At 41.3% G+C, this 17,161-nt stretch overlaps 1 protein-coding gene across 2 annotated transcripts in view; it reads right to left on the bottom strand.

Annotated features, from left to right (window-relative positions):
• nectin3b (nectin cell adhesion molecule 3b) overlaps window positions 1–17,161 on the bottom strand; it is a 30,530-nt gene that overhangs the window by 1,636 nt on the left and 11,733 nt on the right. Inside the window, exons 5-7 of one of the 2 annotated variants that reach the window (XM_011483629.4) lie at window positions 16,910–17,061; window positions 3,100–3,244; window positions 285–387 (exon numbers count right to left, since the gene is read on the bottom strand). In XM_011483629.4, the coding sequence (XP_011481931.2) occupies window positions 285–387; window positions 3,100–3,244; window positions 16,910–17,061 (400 nt within the window). Of the gene's footprint in view, window positions 1–284; window positions 388–3,099; window positions 3,245–8,675; window positions 12,606–16,909; window positions 17,062–17,161 lie in introns of those variants that run through there. The other variant, XM_020708970.3, reaches the window with a different exon arrangement.

Genomic DNA, 17,161 nt, shown 5'->3' with positions numbered 1-17,161 from the left:
CATGTGTATATTTTAACAACTTATACTTACATTGCTGTGAGTAAAAATTTACCCAATGGATCATAATCAATAATATCTATATCTCATTACAAAATATTGCAGTTTTTTTATGGATTTCACTAAAGGGTTTAAAAAACATCTAAATAAAAAAACATTGAATTTCCCGAAAATTCTTAGACATTATGGGCTTTACGTGTTTAAATGCATATGAGAGTTAGCATTGCAGAGATCCTCCGATCCCCACAGATGCTTCTAAAGTGATGCAACAAGAGAGTGGGGTTCACCTGACACAGCCAGGCCACTTGTGATGCGTGGACTCCCAGAGGAACAGCGGGTGCTCTCTCCGAGTAAGGAGGGGGCGGCTTGTGAGTCGGGGGAAGGTCAATCCTTCAGCGGGGAGAAGACAAAAAACACACATGGCAGTGAGGAGATATTTCTATTTCTCATGACAGCAGTGGTACAGTGATAAGAGGAGAGATGAATCCAACAGTCAGCACAGTGATGTGGTCGCTGAGAAATCAATTACTGGGTCGTATGTGAAGGACGGCTGCTCGAAAGGAACACGTTGTGTCAACACAATGTTATTCAGGCCATCTCTTTTTGGCTTTTGAGGGTTATAAATTAATAAAAAGCTGCACATGGCGAGAAGTGTGAGACATGAGCACTTTCAGGCAGGGGGTGATGAAAAAAGATGCTCCGTTAGAAATAGAGGAGTCAGCATTTTTGCATTTTTAACCACTGTGTTGCTCCAATATACTGCTCAGCTCTGGCCAAAAATGAGTTTCTGATCCAGGACAACAGGAACCTTAACACAACAAACTGAACGATTTGAGATGCTTGTTCTGCTAAATGTGCACAAATCGCCAAAGTCAGAGCATTCTGTCATTTACTGGAGTCCCCATCCAGCACTAAATGAAAACCTAGACACTGACCTTGGCAGTTCATAAAAAGATGTCATGACAGGCATTGATTTTCCACCTCTGGGTGTCACTGAACGGCGTGCTTATCTTTCTACGTAGATTACAGTTGGTGCTCTCAGTGACCCCATGTCCTATGCTCACGGCTGCGCCTGATGGAGCGGAGGGACGAGCCCTGCCTCCGAACCTCCACCCCCACAGCGCCGTTCCTCCGGGACTCCCAGCCACGGTCACACTTAAGATGCGAAGTTTGTTCGTGGCATTGACCACCCCGGCACATGGCTGGACAGAGCGTCCTGTAGTGTCAGCACAGTGATGCAGTGCCCACACCCCAGCACGGATGTTGAGCTGTAATTCAAGTTAACCCTCACTGCCGGCGTTCAGCCTGTCAGCCTCAACCATTTGCAGTATAGTCTGTCATCACCCCCCAAGACTGAGCTGTCACTGACAATCCACAGTAGATGTACATTTGTGAGGTTCCGTTAAACGAACAGGGCATTCTGGTAGACTTCCTGTTGTTGTGAAGTGATTTCTAACAGATATCAACACATTGTCAAACATCAATGACATTTGATTTTGAATTATTTCTGTCTTTGTTTGGTCTCTGTGGAATGGTTGCAGGTGCTGAGGCCTGATGGGTAAATGCAAAGGTTTTTCTATCCTCATAAAGCTGGTTCACTTCTGTCTGCTGAATCACATTAGCCCAAAAGCTCAGATTAAGACTTCCGTTCAATGAATTAAACAGATAAGAAAAATAACAACTTTCATGTATGTAAAGAATGTGAGTTTTTTACAGCTTTCCTTTCTGTTTTAAATAATTCTTTTTTTTTTTAGAAATGTTTACACATTTAGCAGGTTTCTATACCTTTAATTTAATACATCAATTAGTAGCTTTCTTTTGAGCTTTGACTGTAGTAATTCTATATAATATTTCTTTATAAAAAGCATTACGCCAACTGATCCAACTGTATTGGTTAAAGTGAGAAATCAAAAAACCCATAAGAAAACACTTTTCTTTATACTATGGTCCAGGTGAACACTCGATTCTGATTGGCTGGTGGATGTGGATTAAAAGGTGATAATGGACGACCTAAAAAAAGAAGTTCCGGTCACATAGCCCAAACGTTGTATATCACTGCACTGGCTGCTTTACAATAAACTTTTGCTTGATCATCTGGACAAATAAAACAAGCGGTAAGAGGTGAACTTTCTCTCTGAACTGATGCTTTATTTAATCTTTTGTGACGATGCTTTGCCACTGCAGTCGAGGTCGGAGATGGCTCAGCCAGCATTACCATGACAACGTGGCATTTTTTTTGAAAAAGCTATTTAAACCGAAAATATATAACAAGAATAAAGTACTAAAAATTGACAGAATGTTTATTTATTTTGTAAGTGACCATGGTATAAGCGGGATAATGGCCTTCGAAGTGTGTGTTATCAGAAATTAACAGTCAATGCGGAAGCCTGAACCGTCCAACGCTATTATCCCTTACATGTTGTTGCTCATTTAAATCTCGCACTCCTTATTTGGAATATTATTCAAGTCAAAAAGTTATAAAAGCAGTTTGGTGTCAGTTCTTTCCTTCTTTCTTAACAAGATAAAAAACTGAATGAACATCCTCAAAATGTGCTGATTCCACACTTTCTGCCAGGATATGCCGCTTTATCACAAAGGTTGTTATTTAAAGAACACTCTTCCCCTAATGGTACAGCTCCTCTGTTTCTGTGAACTTTAATGCCTCGTGGAGGCGGTATTGCCTGGAGGGTTCCACCTTTGAGCACACAAACACAAGCATTTCTGTTCAGCTCTGTTTTGCATTTGTCATGAATTTAGGACAGACACAGCAGAGGCAGACAAAACATGGTGACACTCACTCAAGGCGTTTTATGTCAGCCACAGAACTCTGGCAGAGCATGTGAATAATTTAACCACAAAGTTCTTTTTCTTTTTCTCATGTATGAATGTGAGTGTGCACAGTAGAAGCCGCCTGAAATGGCAGAAACCATCTTCCAGCCTCTCTCCTTGTCCTGCAGAGGACTCCCCACCTTCAGCTCTCTCCACAGGAGCGAGGAGCAACCCCCCAATTGTAGCAGTGGGCTTCTGCCACCTCTGGAGGTATCACAGCATTATCAAACCAGCCGAGCATGCTCAACAGCATGAATTATTTGTCAGACTTACACTTTGTCGGTGAAGGGTGATGGCGAGGTTTTGCGGGCGGTGACGATCACAAAAGTGAAGACGGAAATGAGGAAGAGAGCAAGCACGGCGCCCATCACAGCTCCAGCCACAGTTATGGAATTGGACCTCTCCGCCAGGGACTGGTCTGAAGTTGAGGAAAGAGAAGAAAAAAAAAATCCAGTACAAAAAAATAAAGCACAACGGACCACACAGAGACAGAAAACTCTCATATTTGTGGTTTGCACTTAAGTTTTAATCCCCTATGGGAGTGAACAAAAGCAATTTTGTCTTAAAAGTACAAAAACAGGCGCTTGCACATTTGAATTATTCAGTATTCACAACATAGCAAAGAAAGTAGATTCATAAAACACTTTTTACACTGATTTGCTACATTTACATAAATAATGCATAGGTAGTTGTGCTAAATGCTTTTCAGTTATTTCTATTGAAGTGATTGGTAAGTGAATGATAAGATTTTAATTCTTTTCCCTTTAGTTTTAGGGGGGAGAGGGCTGAAATTCATGGCTGATAGAATATTCTATCTTTTTTCATTTGTGCTTAAAACCCAAAACATTTAACATTCAGAAGCATTCAAATTAATTGAGATGAATGAAATTTTATCCTGAAATAAAGTCTGACCCAGCACACACACATACACGGCTCCGCTTTTTGACATTAGAAGTACTGTTTAGTAGACTTTGTCTTTTATGTGCAGCTAATTATTCCAGCCAACTTGCTGGAGGAATTCTAGCTTGTTGGAGCTTTAAAAAACAAAAACAAGAAAAGGAGGAAAAGCGATAATATCTTTTCATCAAATTTTTGGCAGTAAAGCAAATAAATCCTGAGAGCTCTCAAAGGAGTTCACTTCTATCCCGTCTAGAGACACACGGCTGCTTATTACTGCTCTTGCTTTTTATCCACACTGTTGTGTGTATAGACCGTGTCACACAGCCACTACGTACATTTTGTGCATTTTGCACGGATGAAAATTGGTCAGACGTGAATATGCGTGGAAAAAGTGAGAAAAGTTGTCTTTACGTGAAATTTTCACAGTTGTATCACGAATGAACCACGTTAAAACCACAGAAGGTCAGAACTTTGTCTAATCAGGAGCTACTTGGCAGTGGTCCCCTCCCATGGTTGCCGTATGGAATAGCCCCCCCCCCCCCCCCCCTCTCGGTTTTAGACTTGTAGGACCCTTGGTGGTGGTGGTGGGGGGGTGCTTGGACATCACTGCCAGTAAGCAGCAGATGTCCTTTCAGCTCCCTAGCCGCCAATTTTAACTGCACCGTAGACATTTAGGGCCCCTTGGTAGGGTGGGTGAGGGGACATCCCTGTAAGTATTCAGGAGATGTCCTCTCAGTACCCTACCCGCCAATTTTAATTGCATCCCCTTAGTACACACACCCTTTACCCCTCAAAATATACACTCCAACACCAACATACATGCACACACACACCCTCACAAACACATACACATGCATTTCACAAGGAAATGTCCTCTACCCCATCCCTGGAAGGGGGTAACAGGCCCCTCGGCGACGGCGCCCGTGTCCCTTGGTTGCTGGCTTCCTGGGCCCGGCAGCACCTCTCTCTACCCAGGGAGAGGGATCCCTGAGTTCTCTGGCAAGACAGAAAGCCGGGGATCACATCACATCTGAGCCTGGGGTGTCCGTGTCCCTGTGGTGTGGGTTCTGGTCCTTGCCCCTGAGCGTTGGGCTTTGCCAAATTTTACACTGTGGGCGAGCCTGGTCGGGCTATGTTTACAACACTTCTTGTGACCCCCTCCTCCCCTGGGTGTCCTCCTCCTGGGTGGGGATAGCCGGATGGGTGGCTGCCTGGAGCATGGGGCGGGTCTCCCTCGGGGGGTCCTGGCTCATACCTGAGGTTGGGGTGGGAGGATGCCCAGAACTCCTGGGTGCTGGTGAGGTGCTCGTCTGGGGCTGTGGCCGCTTTTCTGGGGCGGGCGGGCCCCGCGTTGGGTCCTTCTGGTGCGGAGGGGGCTGCTCTCCTGGTTGGGCTGGAGCTGCACTCTTTGTCCCCCCATGCCTCCCTGTTCTCTGGCTTTGGGGGCTCCTGTGGTGGTCCTACTGGCCCTGGCAGCGGAGGGTGGTTGTTCTCTATCTGCTAAAGTGTGGGTTTTGGGGGGGGTTCTAGCTGCCGCTGAGGCGGGGGTCTTGGTGAGGGGATGACTGGGCACTTTCCCTCCTTCTTTTTACATTCCATCATCCATTTTAGAAGAACATAAACACTCACTCGAGCACAAGTGTTCTCTCCCCTTTGCATGAATACTTTTCATAATTGAATGAAATATTTCACACTACTGAATCCATGGGTGTGTGACCATTATTTGTATTGAGTACATGTTGACACGTGAACATTTTTGGAGCCAACAGGTGCAGTGCAGTCTGGAAGTTTGGACACACCTTCCCATTCATTTTTTGGGGGGGGGGGGGGGGGGGGGGGGGGCTCCAAGTTCTTGGTCTGTACTGTATGTTTGTAACATTTGAGTGTGTGTGGACAGGCCCCGCCCTTATAGACCTGTATTACACCTGAACCTCACTGTAATGATTATAACCATCCAGCAACTTTTTGCTTTATGCAGCTTCATGGTTTTAACCCCCCCCTTCTATATTCTATATCGCCCTCTTATCCCCCCCCCTCTCTTCTTCCCTCCTTTCCTTTTCCGTCCGGTCCAACACAAAAGATTGATTAAAATGAATAAAGTTTGGACTCGATCACAAAAGAGGTTTATTCAGTCATACTTCTGGTTTGTCAGAAGATTCATAACCCCTGTTGTTAAAATAAAATATGTCCAACACAAGAGGCTTTCAACTCTCATCTGTTTGCCCAGCTGTTGGACAGGACAAGTTAAGAAGAAAAAAAACATGCAAGAAGTACGAACAAACCACGCAAAGAACACGTAAATCAACGGAGAAAATGAACCGTGCGTGATTTTGTGCTGTTTATATGCAATTCATTTGTGACTCATGAGTCAGTTACATAATTTTAACGAGATATGTGTGCTGTGTTCATGGTATGAAAGTTATATATCGGTGGAACGTGTGTGAAAGGTCCGTCCGACGTATATGAACGGTCATAGAAAGCCACAAATTTGAGTATGCATCTCCCCAAAATCCCATTGCATAAGATTTACGTAATATTTGCGTATAAACTACATCAAATATGCGTAAACTGCGTAATTCGCAACAGATCTGAAATTTTGAACAGCTTAAAACCGAATTCACAAAAAGACCATTCGACCAAACCCCTTGACGGACATCTATGCACATCCACAAATGACGAGTGCAAGAAACGCTTAGGAATCACGAATATCCCGCATATATCCCGTATAAGACTGAAATGGAATACGTGTATGCACAAAATGTATGTAGTGGTTGTGTGACATGGCCTTATGCAGCTGTGTGGTATGGCAGAACTACTGCAGGCTCTGCACATTTACCTTTTTCTAAATTGCTCCCTTCTAGGTCATATCCATCTCCACCAGCCAAGGAGTCTGCTTTGTTGTGTTTTTTACAGCATGTCTTGAATTAGCTTCGTTAGGACCATATGCCTGTATATGCTGCATGCTGAGGGGATTAGGATTAATCTTAGTTAAGATGTATTACACTGGAACAGAACGGCAGGCTTTGGTCAATAAGCAGCAACGTTTAAAACTTTGAATGTGGGACACTGAGGGAGGTGGAGGACAAAAGGGGGAAGGAATACTGTGGAATGGTCAATTTGACTCAATTTAAACTGCTGAGGTGGATAGGGGGTAAAAAGAAGAAAAATCAATGATTGACTGAGATGAGAATTCTAAATAAAGGTGGAATTATGATGCAGGCGACCGGTGCAAGGTATCTTAGCCACCACTGCCGTCCGTCTGTGCCGCCCTCCCCCTTTTGTAGACTAATACTTGATTACCGTCACCTTTGTCAGCCCTTGAACTTTACAAATCACCATTTTCTAATCTCACAGCATGACAAAAATTGGTGGAACAAGATTTTTTTTTTTTTATCAAAAAAAGGAATTTGAAAGGTGCTGCAACGCACAATGCATAAAAGCTGAGCCATGCCTGGTTTTAACTGTAAATGTTAATTTAAAAAAAGCCATTGTGAGGAAAAGTTAACATTTTTTTATGCACTGAAATATCCGTTATATTGCTGATTTGAACAAATGTCGTGTTTTGATATTTACTTTTTTTTGTTTCATATGGCATCTACTCTGAAGAGGCTAAGATTAGTGGTGTTAGAGGATGGATCAGCTACTCCCCACACAAGGATTTCGCTCCAGATTTGGCCCCCTTCTGTCCCTTGAAAGTCGTTCCCACTTAAGCACTTCAAAAAAAAAAATGCATAATGTGTCTGCAGAGTTTGGCAAAACATCAGTGAAATAAACACTAAATAATTTGGCCAAAGATGCAAAAAGTAAAGTGAAAAGTGGAAGCCTGTAAGAGTGTTTCAGTACTGTCAAATTTAAGATGTCAGTTTGCTTCCTCCTCTTCTTTGGAGTTTATATCAAAGTCTCTCCATCAAACACTCGTCAGTGTTGCATCCCTCCGAGCCGTTTGCTTACTCCTTTGTGCACAGTGAAAAGTATCCTTGGAAACAAAAGCAAAAAGCAAGTCTGATAATCCTGTACACTAACTAGTGTCTCAAACAAACCCAAGCACTCGCTGGGCGACATCCTTGCAGCAACTGAGCTGCTCCAACCTTTATTTCCCCCACAGTCCAGATCTGCTGCTGAAAAGCGGTCAGCCTGAAAGTGGGGACTTTGTGTCTTAAAGACCTGTGGAACGGGCTGACCAGTGTCAAGGTCAAATGGCTGGATTATGTCTTCATGACCGGAGGGGCTGGAAACCTGCAGGATGAAATGGGCCGTTTTCACCTTTAGTGGACAGTTTTTTTTTTGTATTTGTGGTTTCCTCACAGCAGTGCAGTTAACCTCTCAGCTTCCTGCCACCCCCCTGCCCGCCGATGCATCTGTCTCCCTCCGCTTTCCGCGACCAGGTAGAATTTGTAGGAAGACAGCTTCCATCAGCAGCTCCAGATGAGCTTGTTGCCATGGGGACAGTCAATGGGCTGGAGAGTGGGGACTTTGGGCCGGTTGGAAACACTCGGCGTTTAATTTTACCAGCTGGTAGACACCGGGAGGACGACGTGGGGGTGGGGGTGCAGTGGATTCACAAAGAGGAGGCACCGTAGGGGACAGGGGGGCCTCTCTGTCCGAAACAAAGCAACTGGGCCTGATGAGGAGGGCACAGCGAGCCCCCACATCTCTGACCAAAGAGTGGGGAGGAACAGTTCACAACTATAAGATCCATCCAAATGACACCAGCAACACTTTAGCAGTCTTTGTTCCAGGAGAGCAACAAGGGATGAAGTGAGTAGAAAATGATTTGGGATTACATCATGGGTGGCGTCTCCAATATGCACGCTGGATATGTGTGTGCGTCTTGGTGGGGGGGTGTTATGCAGCAGTATGGGGAGCTAGGGATGATGTCATTTCTAGAGGAACAAAGAGGCTGAGTCTGAGCAGCGCAAAGTTGAAAGAAGCTCCAGAGAAAAATGAACTCACAGGTGCTAAGGTGCTTTATTGAACAAAAGTATCTCAAAGGGATTGGCAAAATAATGCTCCACTGTTGTGACTCACATTTGTTTTCAACTACAAATTTACATTTTATTCAATATATATATGTTTATACACAAAAAACAAACCCTAACAAGATCCAAAGGTGCTGTTCATCGACAACGTGAGACAAAAGGCAGAAAAAAAAAACCCTGACAGATATTAGTTACTCATTTCCGCACTCATTCAAGCTTCACCTTTGTGTAATGCCTTTAGGTCTGCAAATATACTGATGTCAGCTGTCCAAAAACAAAGTTAATATGGCACCAAGAAAACGTCCTCACGCCACGGATAAATCTCAGAGCAACGAAACATGCCATAATCACAAAAAGAAAAAAAAACTAAGCATCTAAGGCACTAGGTGCATTTTCTCAAAGATATGACTGCTTTCTATACAAAATATTCATACAAAAGAACTTCGTAAATCTAAGTGCAAGGCTCCAGAGTGACGAGCCACATAAATATAGCATATTGATTGGAGGAATTTTCTGTCACAGTGCATAAAAGCAAAACAAGGGTTCGGGCTGCCGTGCTTCCTGTTTTGTGCAATAATGAGCAACAGGCTAAACCCTCCAAAACGATCGTTTTCATTAAAACGGCCTAAATTAGGTTGTAAGGCTGTGCATTTCACTTCCCTGGAAAGTGCAAAAAGAAAATATATCAGGTTTGCCTTCACTGTTCCCTCCCACCTAAGCAGAGGTGGATGTGATATCCTTTGTGGAGCTCACAAACCAAGAACAATCTTTAGAAAAACCAATAAAGCAGTTTTTTGTTTTTTTTTTAAATGTCAGCTACAATTTATTAAAGCAGAAAGATGTTTTTTTTTTGACGATTTCAGCACCACAAATGACAAGTCCAACACCTCTGAGGTACAAAGACGGCAGCATGAACTGATGCTCAATACTAAAGTAAAGGGGATGAACAGGAACTTGTCATTCATCAAGAAAGTTCTAAAATGTGACGGTCCTCTCCATGAAGCCGGATTTCTTTCACCATTCTGCACAGCATTTTGAACATACATTTTTGCAGACAGGAGTCCGATTCTCCGCTACAGGTTGCAATAAAGCATCAAATCCTGTGGTTTGAACTGCAGCCTATGTTCACTGAACAAAACAAAAAAACGAACAATTTGACAAAAGAGTTACGATACAATTTGTTTTAAGCTGTAAATTCAAGCATGTTTCTCTTTTGAGCTACCCTGTACAAATCATTGACACATCAGTCATTTAAATAGCCTAATGTTGTTTTTTTTTTTTAATCAGTTAGTAATACTTAAGTTAAACACTGTCGTCCTATTTCTAAATACAACTCAAATATTCAGCAACTGGAAGGACATATTTTATAAGTGACTAGTCTATTTTCACAAAGTGTACATTGAAGAAAACGTGTGTCCTCCCAACAGGTCGGTAGGCAGGAACAAGTGCCAAAACACTATAGTTCTGATTTGTATACAAACACTGAAATTATTATTTACATGGAGATTAGCTTTGTCAATGTTAAACACCTGATCTACGAAGGCAAGAGAGCCCAATGAGACAATAAAATGAACGTTTTTTTTTTTTAACATGCTACAATGTTTGACTGTGAACCTGACAATAAAAAAATACATATCTAATTATGAATTCAGCTAATAATTGTTTCTTTCTCCTTTTACCTTAAGACTTTAAGTAAACACTTCCTGTGCTGTTGATGAAACCGACTCAAAAGTGTTGATAATTATGGAAAATTACCTAAATATACATATAAATATGGGTCTGTCTTAACAATATCCAAAGGTTTAAATAAAGAATGTCATGCATGCAACACCGCCCAAAAGAAATAGTCTCAGGTTTAGTTTCTGCAGGTTTGTCAGGCTGCAGAAGTTAAAAGGTTTAAGTGTGGAAGGAGGACACCATGGTAAAGTGATGGCACATTTTTTTTCTTTTTCTGACTTTATGACCTGCAGGCCGGTGTACAGTTGCTGCTGTACAGGAGAGCCTTTTTCAAACAATTCCCTGCTGATTGTACACTGGTAAGTGTTTAAATTCCCAAACAGACCAACGTTTGGTTGACCTACAGCCGGATGACGGGTGTGCATCTCAAAAACCAAAGTTTCCCTGAAACTTGTCCCAGAAAACATGTGCAAAGGTTTGTAGTAAAACAAATTAACTGGGACCATTCTGAAGCGTCTGTGCATATTAAGGCTCAATCTTTGAGTTCACAAGCAGGACGTTTAGCAGTTGAGCTATTTTAGTAGAAATGTCTAACGTTAAGAAGCAAAGACTGCAGCAGAGAGGAATGAACAGGACTATTTGTGGGATAAAGTTCTAAAGGAGGCAGTGCAATGCATTTTATGAGCTGCAGGACATCGGTTTTTCAGATTTGATATTGGGATTGATGTTATACCTGATCATATAAAAGGCTATAAAGGCTTACTTAAGAAAAAACAAAAAAAAAAGCGGATAACCTACATAAAAAACTCAGACATTCCACCAAAACTCAATAGAAAGCTTCAGATGTTTGCTTCTTATAATTGAAGATAATCTATTTATGTTTTCAAAATAAGTGTTTTAGTGCTTTATAAATAAAGAAAAAGTAATGATTATAAAAATCACATTTATAAAAAATTATATGAATTATAATAAAAGTAAAAGTAATTTAAAAGGGAAGGAAAGCATTTTACATCCATTCTGCACAATTAGCAGTAATCTTCAGAATAACCAAATGTTAACAGCAAATGATAAAAAACAAAAGATTTTTTTGAAGTAATAGTTGTTGTAAATTGCAAAAAAATTAAAGAAATATACTTTAACCAGTTGTAGGTTTTTGAAAGACTGCATTCCGCTTTTAATCAAAGTAAATTAGTTTCTTTAAGGGAGGTTTTTTGTGAGCTTGTATGGAGTCAAATAAAAATCAAATGTTAGTGGATTATGTAGAAATGAACAGAAGACAGATTAGAAATGGCAGTCCACAGTAAGGCAGCTACAGCAGAGTATTTGACACTTCTCTCTAAACACAAAGTACTATCAAGCTCCATGATGCAGACCGTCAAAGTGCTTTGAGCAGTCCTCAGAAACACAAACATCTTGTCTCAAGTGTAAATCTGGATGCTTGAACAAAACAAGCCAACAACTGAATATTCAAGTAGACCTGTGTGCACACAGATGACAATTAGAGTGTTTTACTAATTTTTTCCTTTTACTTTGCGTCTCTGCTCCTGCAGAACCAGGTGGACTGTCAAACGTACCACTCCCTACGTGAGATGACCGAGCCATCCGTGTGCGACACGTAATCACCCTCAGCGACTCTGTCCCGGCAGTGGTCTGACAGGTAGGCGGAGCCGTTTCCTAGTGGTTTAGGTGACTGAGGGTATCTGGCACTCCTGGCGTGCTGTGGACTTGGATACTGGGCGTGTTCGTGATGGTAATTCTGCTGTGGACTCTGGTGACTGCTCTCCCTCATAGCCCTGGTGTAGCCGTTGACAGGGTACTCTTCTCCGTTGTAGCTGGAGTGGAGGCGGCGGTCCCGGTCATGTTTGAGCTTGCGGTCCCCCCACTCCTCCCGGTCTTGGTCCTGTTTGCAGGAGCTGGTGGGGCGGAGTTCGTGCTGTGCAGGAGCTTTCTGAAGATCACTGTTGCCCGCATGCTGCTTGGTGTAGTAGTTGCCGTGAAAACTCTGGTGTTTCCGCAGGTAACAAACGCCAACCAGACACAACAGCAGTAGCAGGAACAAGGCCCCTCCCACGGCCCCACCCACTATGGAACCAAGGTTACTTTCGGGCAGGGCTTCAAGTGTGGGGGAGCTCAGAAGAACATGGCCTTTATCAACCACAAAGGTGGAGGAGGAATAGCCAGTGAGGACAGGAGCGGTAATGGTGGAAGGCATGGTGGGAGGATCTAATGAAGGGAAGGAGGGTGGGAGGGGATGGAGAGTGGAAGGGAGAGATGAATAGACAGAAGCAAAGAATGTCAATGCAGCTACATCAGCATTTTACTAAGAAGGGAGCAGCCAACAAAACCTCTAAACCATGGTGCAAACGCTCAAAGCAGCAGGCCATACATTCAGATTAAAAAAGGAAGTTTACAACTTAGTGGTTAAACACAGATGTTTTTGAAATTCTCCACAATCCATAAATATGAGCCATCATTTATTTCTGAGCCAAGCCTCAGTAAGGCTGACCCAGTTTCCTCAGCATAGCATGGCTCCAATTGACAGAGTTTAATTTATTATCTGTGAAACTTTCCGACTGGATTGTGATGAACAATTATTGGGCTTAAAACATTTGAAGAGGATTTTTTTGTGTTTGTCATTTGTTGTGAGATATTCAGACTTTCTGGGTACTGTGAAGTCACAGAACCTGATCAGAACATTTAACTGTCACTCACCTCCATGCTATGCTGCATTTGCTGTACCTTCTAAATAAACGGGAACACGTAAATGAAGATGGAATAAAAGAGCCAATTTCTCTTAAATATTGTTCAGACATTTGCCTAAATATGTTAAAGAGCATATTCTTTTGAGGTAATCAAACCCATCACACAGAATTGTCACATGAAGACAGTGGTTGTAAGATCTTCAAGTTGGAATCATAAAAAGATGGCAGCCGAAACAAGGCTGGTGTTTATGTTTTTGTTTAGAGCATTGAGAGCTTAACACTGAGCTTTTCAGAAATATCTGAAAAATTGTTGAGTTATTAGGAAATTTAAATTTGATAAAGTTTTAAAAAAAACAACAACTGAGAGTTCCAGACCAAACTGCTCTAAAGAGGGTGAAGAACCAGCTGGGTGAGACATGAAACACACAACGAGTTAACTGCAGAACCACATTAGCCCCAGGGTTTCTGAGGATTCTGGTTAATTTGGGATGACTTACTAGGACTAGGATTTTACATGGAGAGATGTAAAATCCTCCAAGCTCTCAAATTTTGGGATATGTGGAGGATGTCATCTCACAATGGTAACTCTTGCACCCTGCCCAGTTGCAAGCAAAGGCATGCAGAGCAGATAAAGGCCATAACCACAGGTGTACAGGGAAACACCTGCACACATCTAAAAAGGACTTTAATGCTACTAATGCAGAAGCTGATTCATCTATACTCTGGTGTGATCAGAATACGCAAGTTTGTTTAACGAGTTCAAGTAAAAACTAAGTATAAAAAAACATGTCCTTTGGAGTCTTTGTTGAATTAAAACTGAAGTAGGCATAAAAAATTAGATCTATGATCCAAAGCCAAGTTTTCTCATGCCATCGTTTTATTTTATTTATTTTTTTGTTAAGCTGCATCAACACTTAACTAATACATATGGACTTGCTTTTTAAGAAACCCTTCCCTGAGCTGTGTGCAACAATATGTCCATGCTTGAGCTATGTTTATATATGTCATTTGAATCTCTAATGTTATTAAAATATGACGACAAGCCTGTTTAACCACATGCCAACAGATGCAATTTATGCCTAAACAATCCTAGAATATTTCTGAATTCGGCATTTTTTGTGATCTTATATGTTAAGAAAATAAATAAATAAAGCACAGAGGAGGGATAGCTGTGAACTTTACGTTAGTTAATACCATTTCATTTCCTTGAAGATCTATGCTGGACATTTTAAATCCATTTCTGCTCCTGTTCATGAAGTGTTTATTAGGCGCTGCAGAGAGTGGTTGTGGTTTTAGTCAGGTATGTAGAGCAGACAAAACAGCATAAATTAAGATAAAAAACATTGACATTTGTTATAAATGTATACCATTACATTCTATGTTCATTGACAAAAAATCCTTGCGTTGACTTAGTTAAACGAACACCTCTGACTTACTTTGCGCACATAATGTTGTACTTTTTTGTCTAAAGTCAAGCAGTGCAGCTTAGGGAATTTCTTTTTCAACAAATCCTAAATATTCTTAGAGGGATAAAAATTGGCCCTTTGTTTCATACAGTCCATGTTTTTGAGTGCAAGAAATCCTGGAATTATAAGGATTACTGTATTAGTGAATATGCAAATTAAATCTTGCTGTCAGAACAGCCTGGTTATTGACTCAGGTACTCAACCTGTTTCCAGACAAAGTTTTGTTTTGATACATTTACTCAGTTAAAATTGGGTTTTGCAGACGTATAATTCATTTGGAAATGCAGTGTATTTTTCCCATGATCAGAATAATTAAGAAGAAACTGAAAGTAGCACTTCTGAAAACATTTGGAAAGCATTTGTGCAGTGTAGAAGAGGAATTCATGTCAAATTATTTCCTAGCCGTCAGATATAAAGATCTATCTTAATTTTTCAATCAATCAATCAGTCAATCAATCAACTAGTGGGGGTAGGTGTGTTTAAGTTAAGCAGTTTAGCTAGTCAGTTGTTAAATTATTGTTTTATTTTAGATGGAGGGCCCTAAATGTAAAAAAAATAGAACCCTTCTGTATTAACTCAATGAGATTTTGATTAAATGGTGAGCATTGGTATTTGACTATATAGGGAAATAATTGTATTAATAGTTTCGTGTGCAGTTTTATCAGTTTTTAGCAATATTTTGTTTATTTTATTTGTTTTGTCTTTGTTCAATTATTTAAATCTTGCTTCCCTGTCCCCCCGTCAGTCCTAAGTTATTATTTTGCATTTTTGGAGAAAAACAAATAGAAAAATTAAAAACAAACCAATGCTGTTAAGTTTCCCTTCTATATTATTTAAAATGGACTTTACTTTTCCATGTAATTCTGACCGACTAGGACGAGAAACAGTTGACAGTTTTATTCAATTTATCTATTTTTTTTTTGTATAAAATACTTAGGAATTGGTTTATTTTCTGTTATTAATATATACCGGTATATATATTTTTAATGAAATAAGTGGTAAAAAAATCCATTATTCTGGACTGGTTCCAAGCTTATAAACATCATTGTTTACAGACTGACTTAAGAATTTTTGGTTTTATTGCTGTCATCAGCAGACTTTAAACACAAATGCCTGTCAGAATTTAGGGCAGAATGAGAACCAACCAAAGGCTTCAGGGAAAATCAAAGATTTATGAACAGGATTTCTGAAACTCAACTTAGAAACAACAATAACCACTGGGACCTGACAAGCAGGTTTTGATAAAATCTTTAAGACTTTAAATGGCTCTGCTGTAATCCTTTCATATTCTTCCTAACGCACTGATTTCCACTCTAACAAATGCAAGTACCGGTATGTCTTTTCAGGAGCCATCACCGTTTGCTTCCTGCAGCATCACAAAGAAAACACGAACTGTGAAATGGGAAAGAGTTTAGTGGTTTATTCCCACATGCAGACAGGCCGGGGACAATGATCATCATTATTGTTGTGGAAAATTTCTGCATCAAAAACCCGTTAATGGAGCAGCAAAAGTACACCGCTACTTTGACTTGAGAGCTGGGCCACATAGAGGGCAAAGATTCACCACTTAGAGATCAGAAACAAACACAGAGCTTTGTAGCCCACAAGTCTTAACTGCACAACACTAAGGCAGGGAAAGGCAGGAAACGGACGTATCCACAACACAATACAATGAAGAGCACGCAAATGTATGTAAGCTCATGCACACACATACAGCTCCTCTCAAAGGAAAATGAAATGGGGATGATAAATAATAAATAGGAGTTGAAAAGGACTAGTTAATGTTTTATGAATCTGAGACATCATCTCAGAGTGAGGCTGCAGGCTTTTGCCTCTTACTGCATGACACGTGCAAGAATAAAAGAAAAGCAAAAAGAAGGCAAGAAAAATGTATCCCATAATCATCCAAACTTCACTGGAGAACAAGTTTCCACAGGCTAAAAAATAAAATAAAAAAGATTGTGTGTAACCAGAGGAGCATGCTCATAGTTTAGATCAAAGACAGCAGACACATAAAGACACCAAGCTGGCAGGAGAGCAGAGGCAGTGCATTGTGCTGTCGAGATTCCTTCAGTTTTGGCCGCTGTTCAGACCAGGAACTCCTTGTTAAAACATCTGGATGCCTCGTGTTCATCAAAGCTAACAAAAGCATGCGGTTGAGACCAACTCCAACATCAGCACCACAACATTGTACCATGGGTCAGCGTGTCCACAGTGGATGAGAGTGATACAGTGTCACATTTCAGCATGACGAACAATGCCACAGGCTGGTGCCCTTTGTGACGCGCATGCAGACAGAGTGCATCCTAAGGGAGGAACCGGGATCAGCGGTGTGCCGACATGAATACACCCCGCTCACCTTGAATGAGAATGCGAACATCTCGACTGCGGAGGCTGATGTCATTGGCAACCTCACATCTGTAGACTCCGGAGTCATTTCGCTGGAGGGGCCGCAGGAAGAGCAGAGTGCTGTTCATTATTTCCACACCCTGTGGCATTTCACCGTCCAGTCTGGGGCACACAAAAGACAGCGTTTAATAACCAGAGGCATGCAGGCAACACATGTTTTGCCATTTTTAAAAAAAACATCCACGACTTCTGATAATAATCA

This window comes from Oryzias latipes, chromosome 14 (assembly GCF_053564925.1).
Source record: "Oryzias latipes strain Hd-rR chromosome 14, Olatipes_Hd-rR_3.1".
NCBI lineage: Eukaryota > Metazoa > Chordata > Actinopteri > Beloniformes > Adrianichthyidae > Oryzias > Oryzias latipes.
The sequence above is the reverse complement of the archived record's forward strand: the minus strand, read 5'-3'. Positions and strand labels throughout refer to the sequence as shown.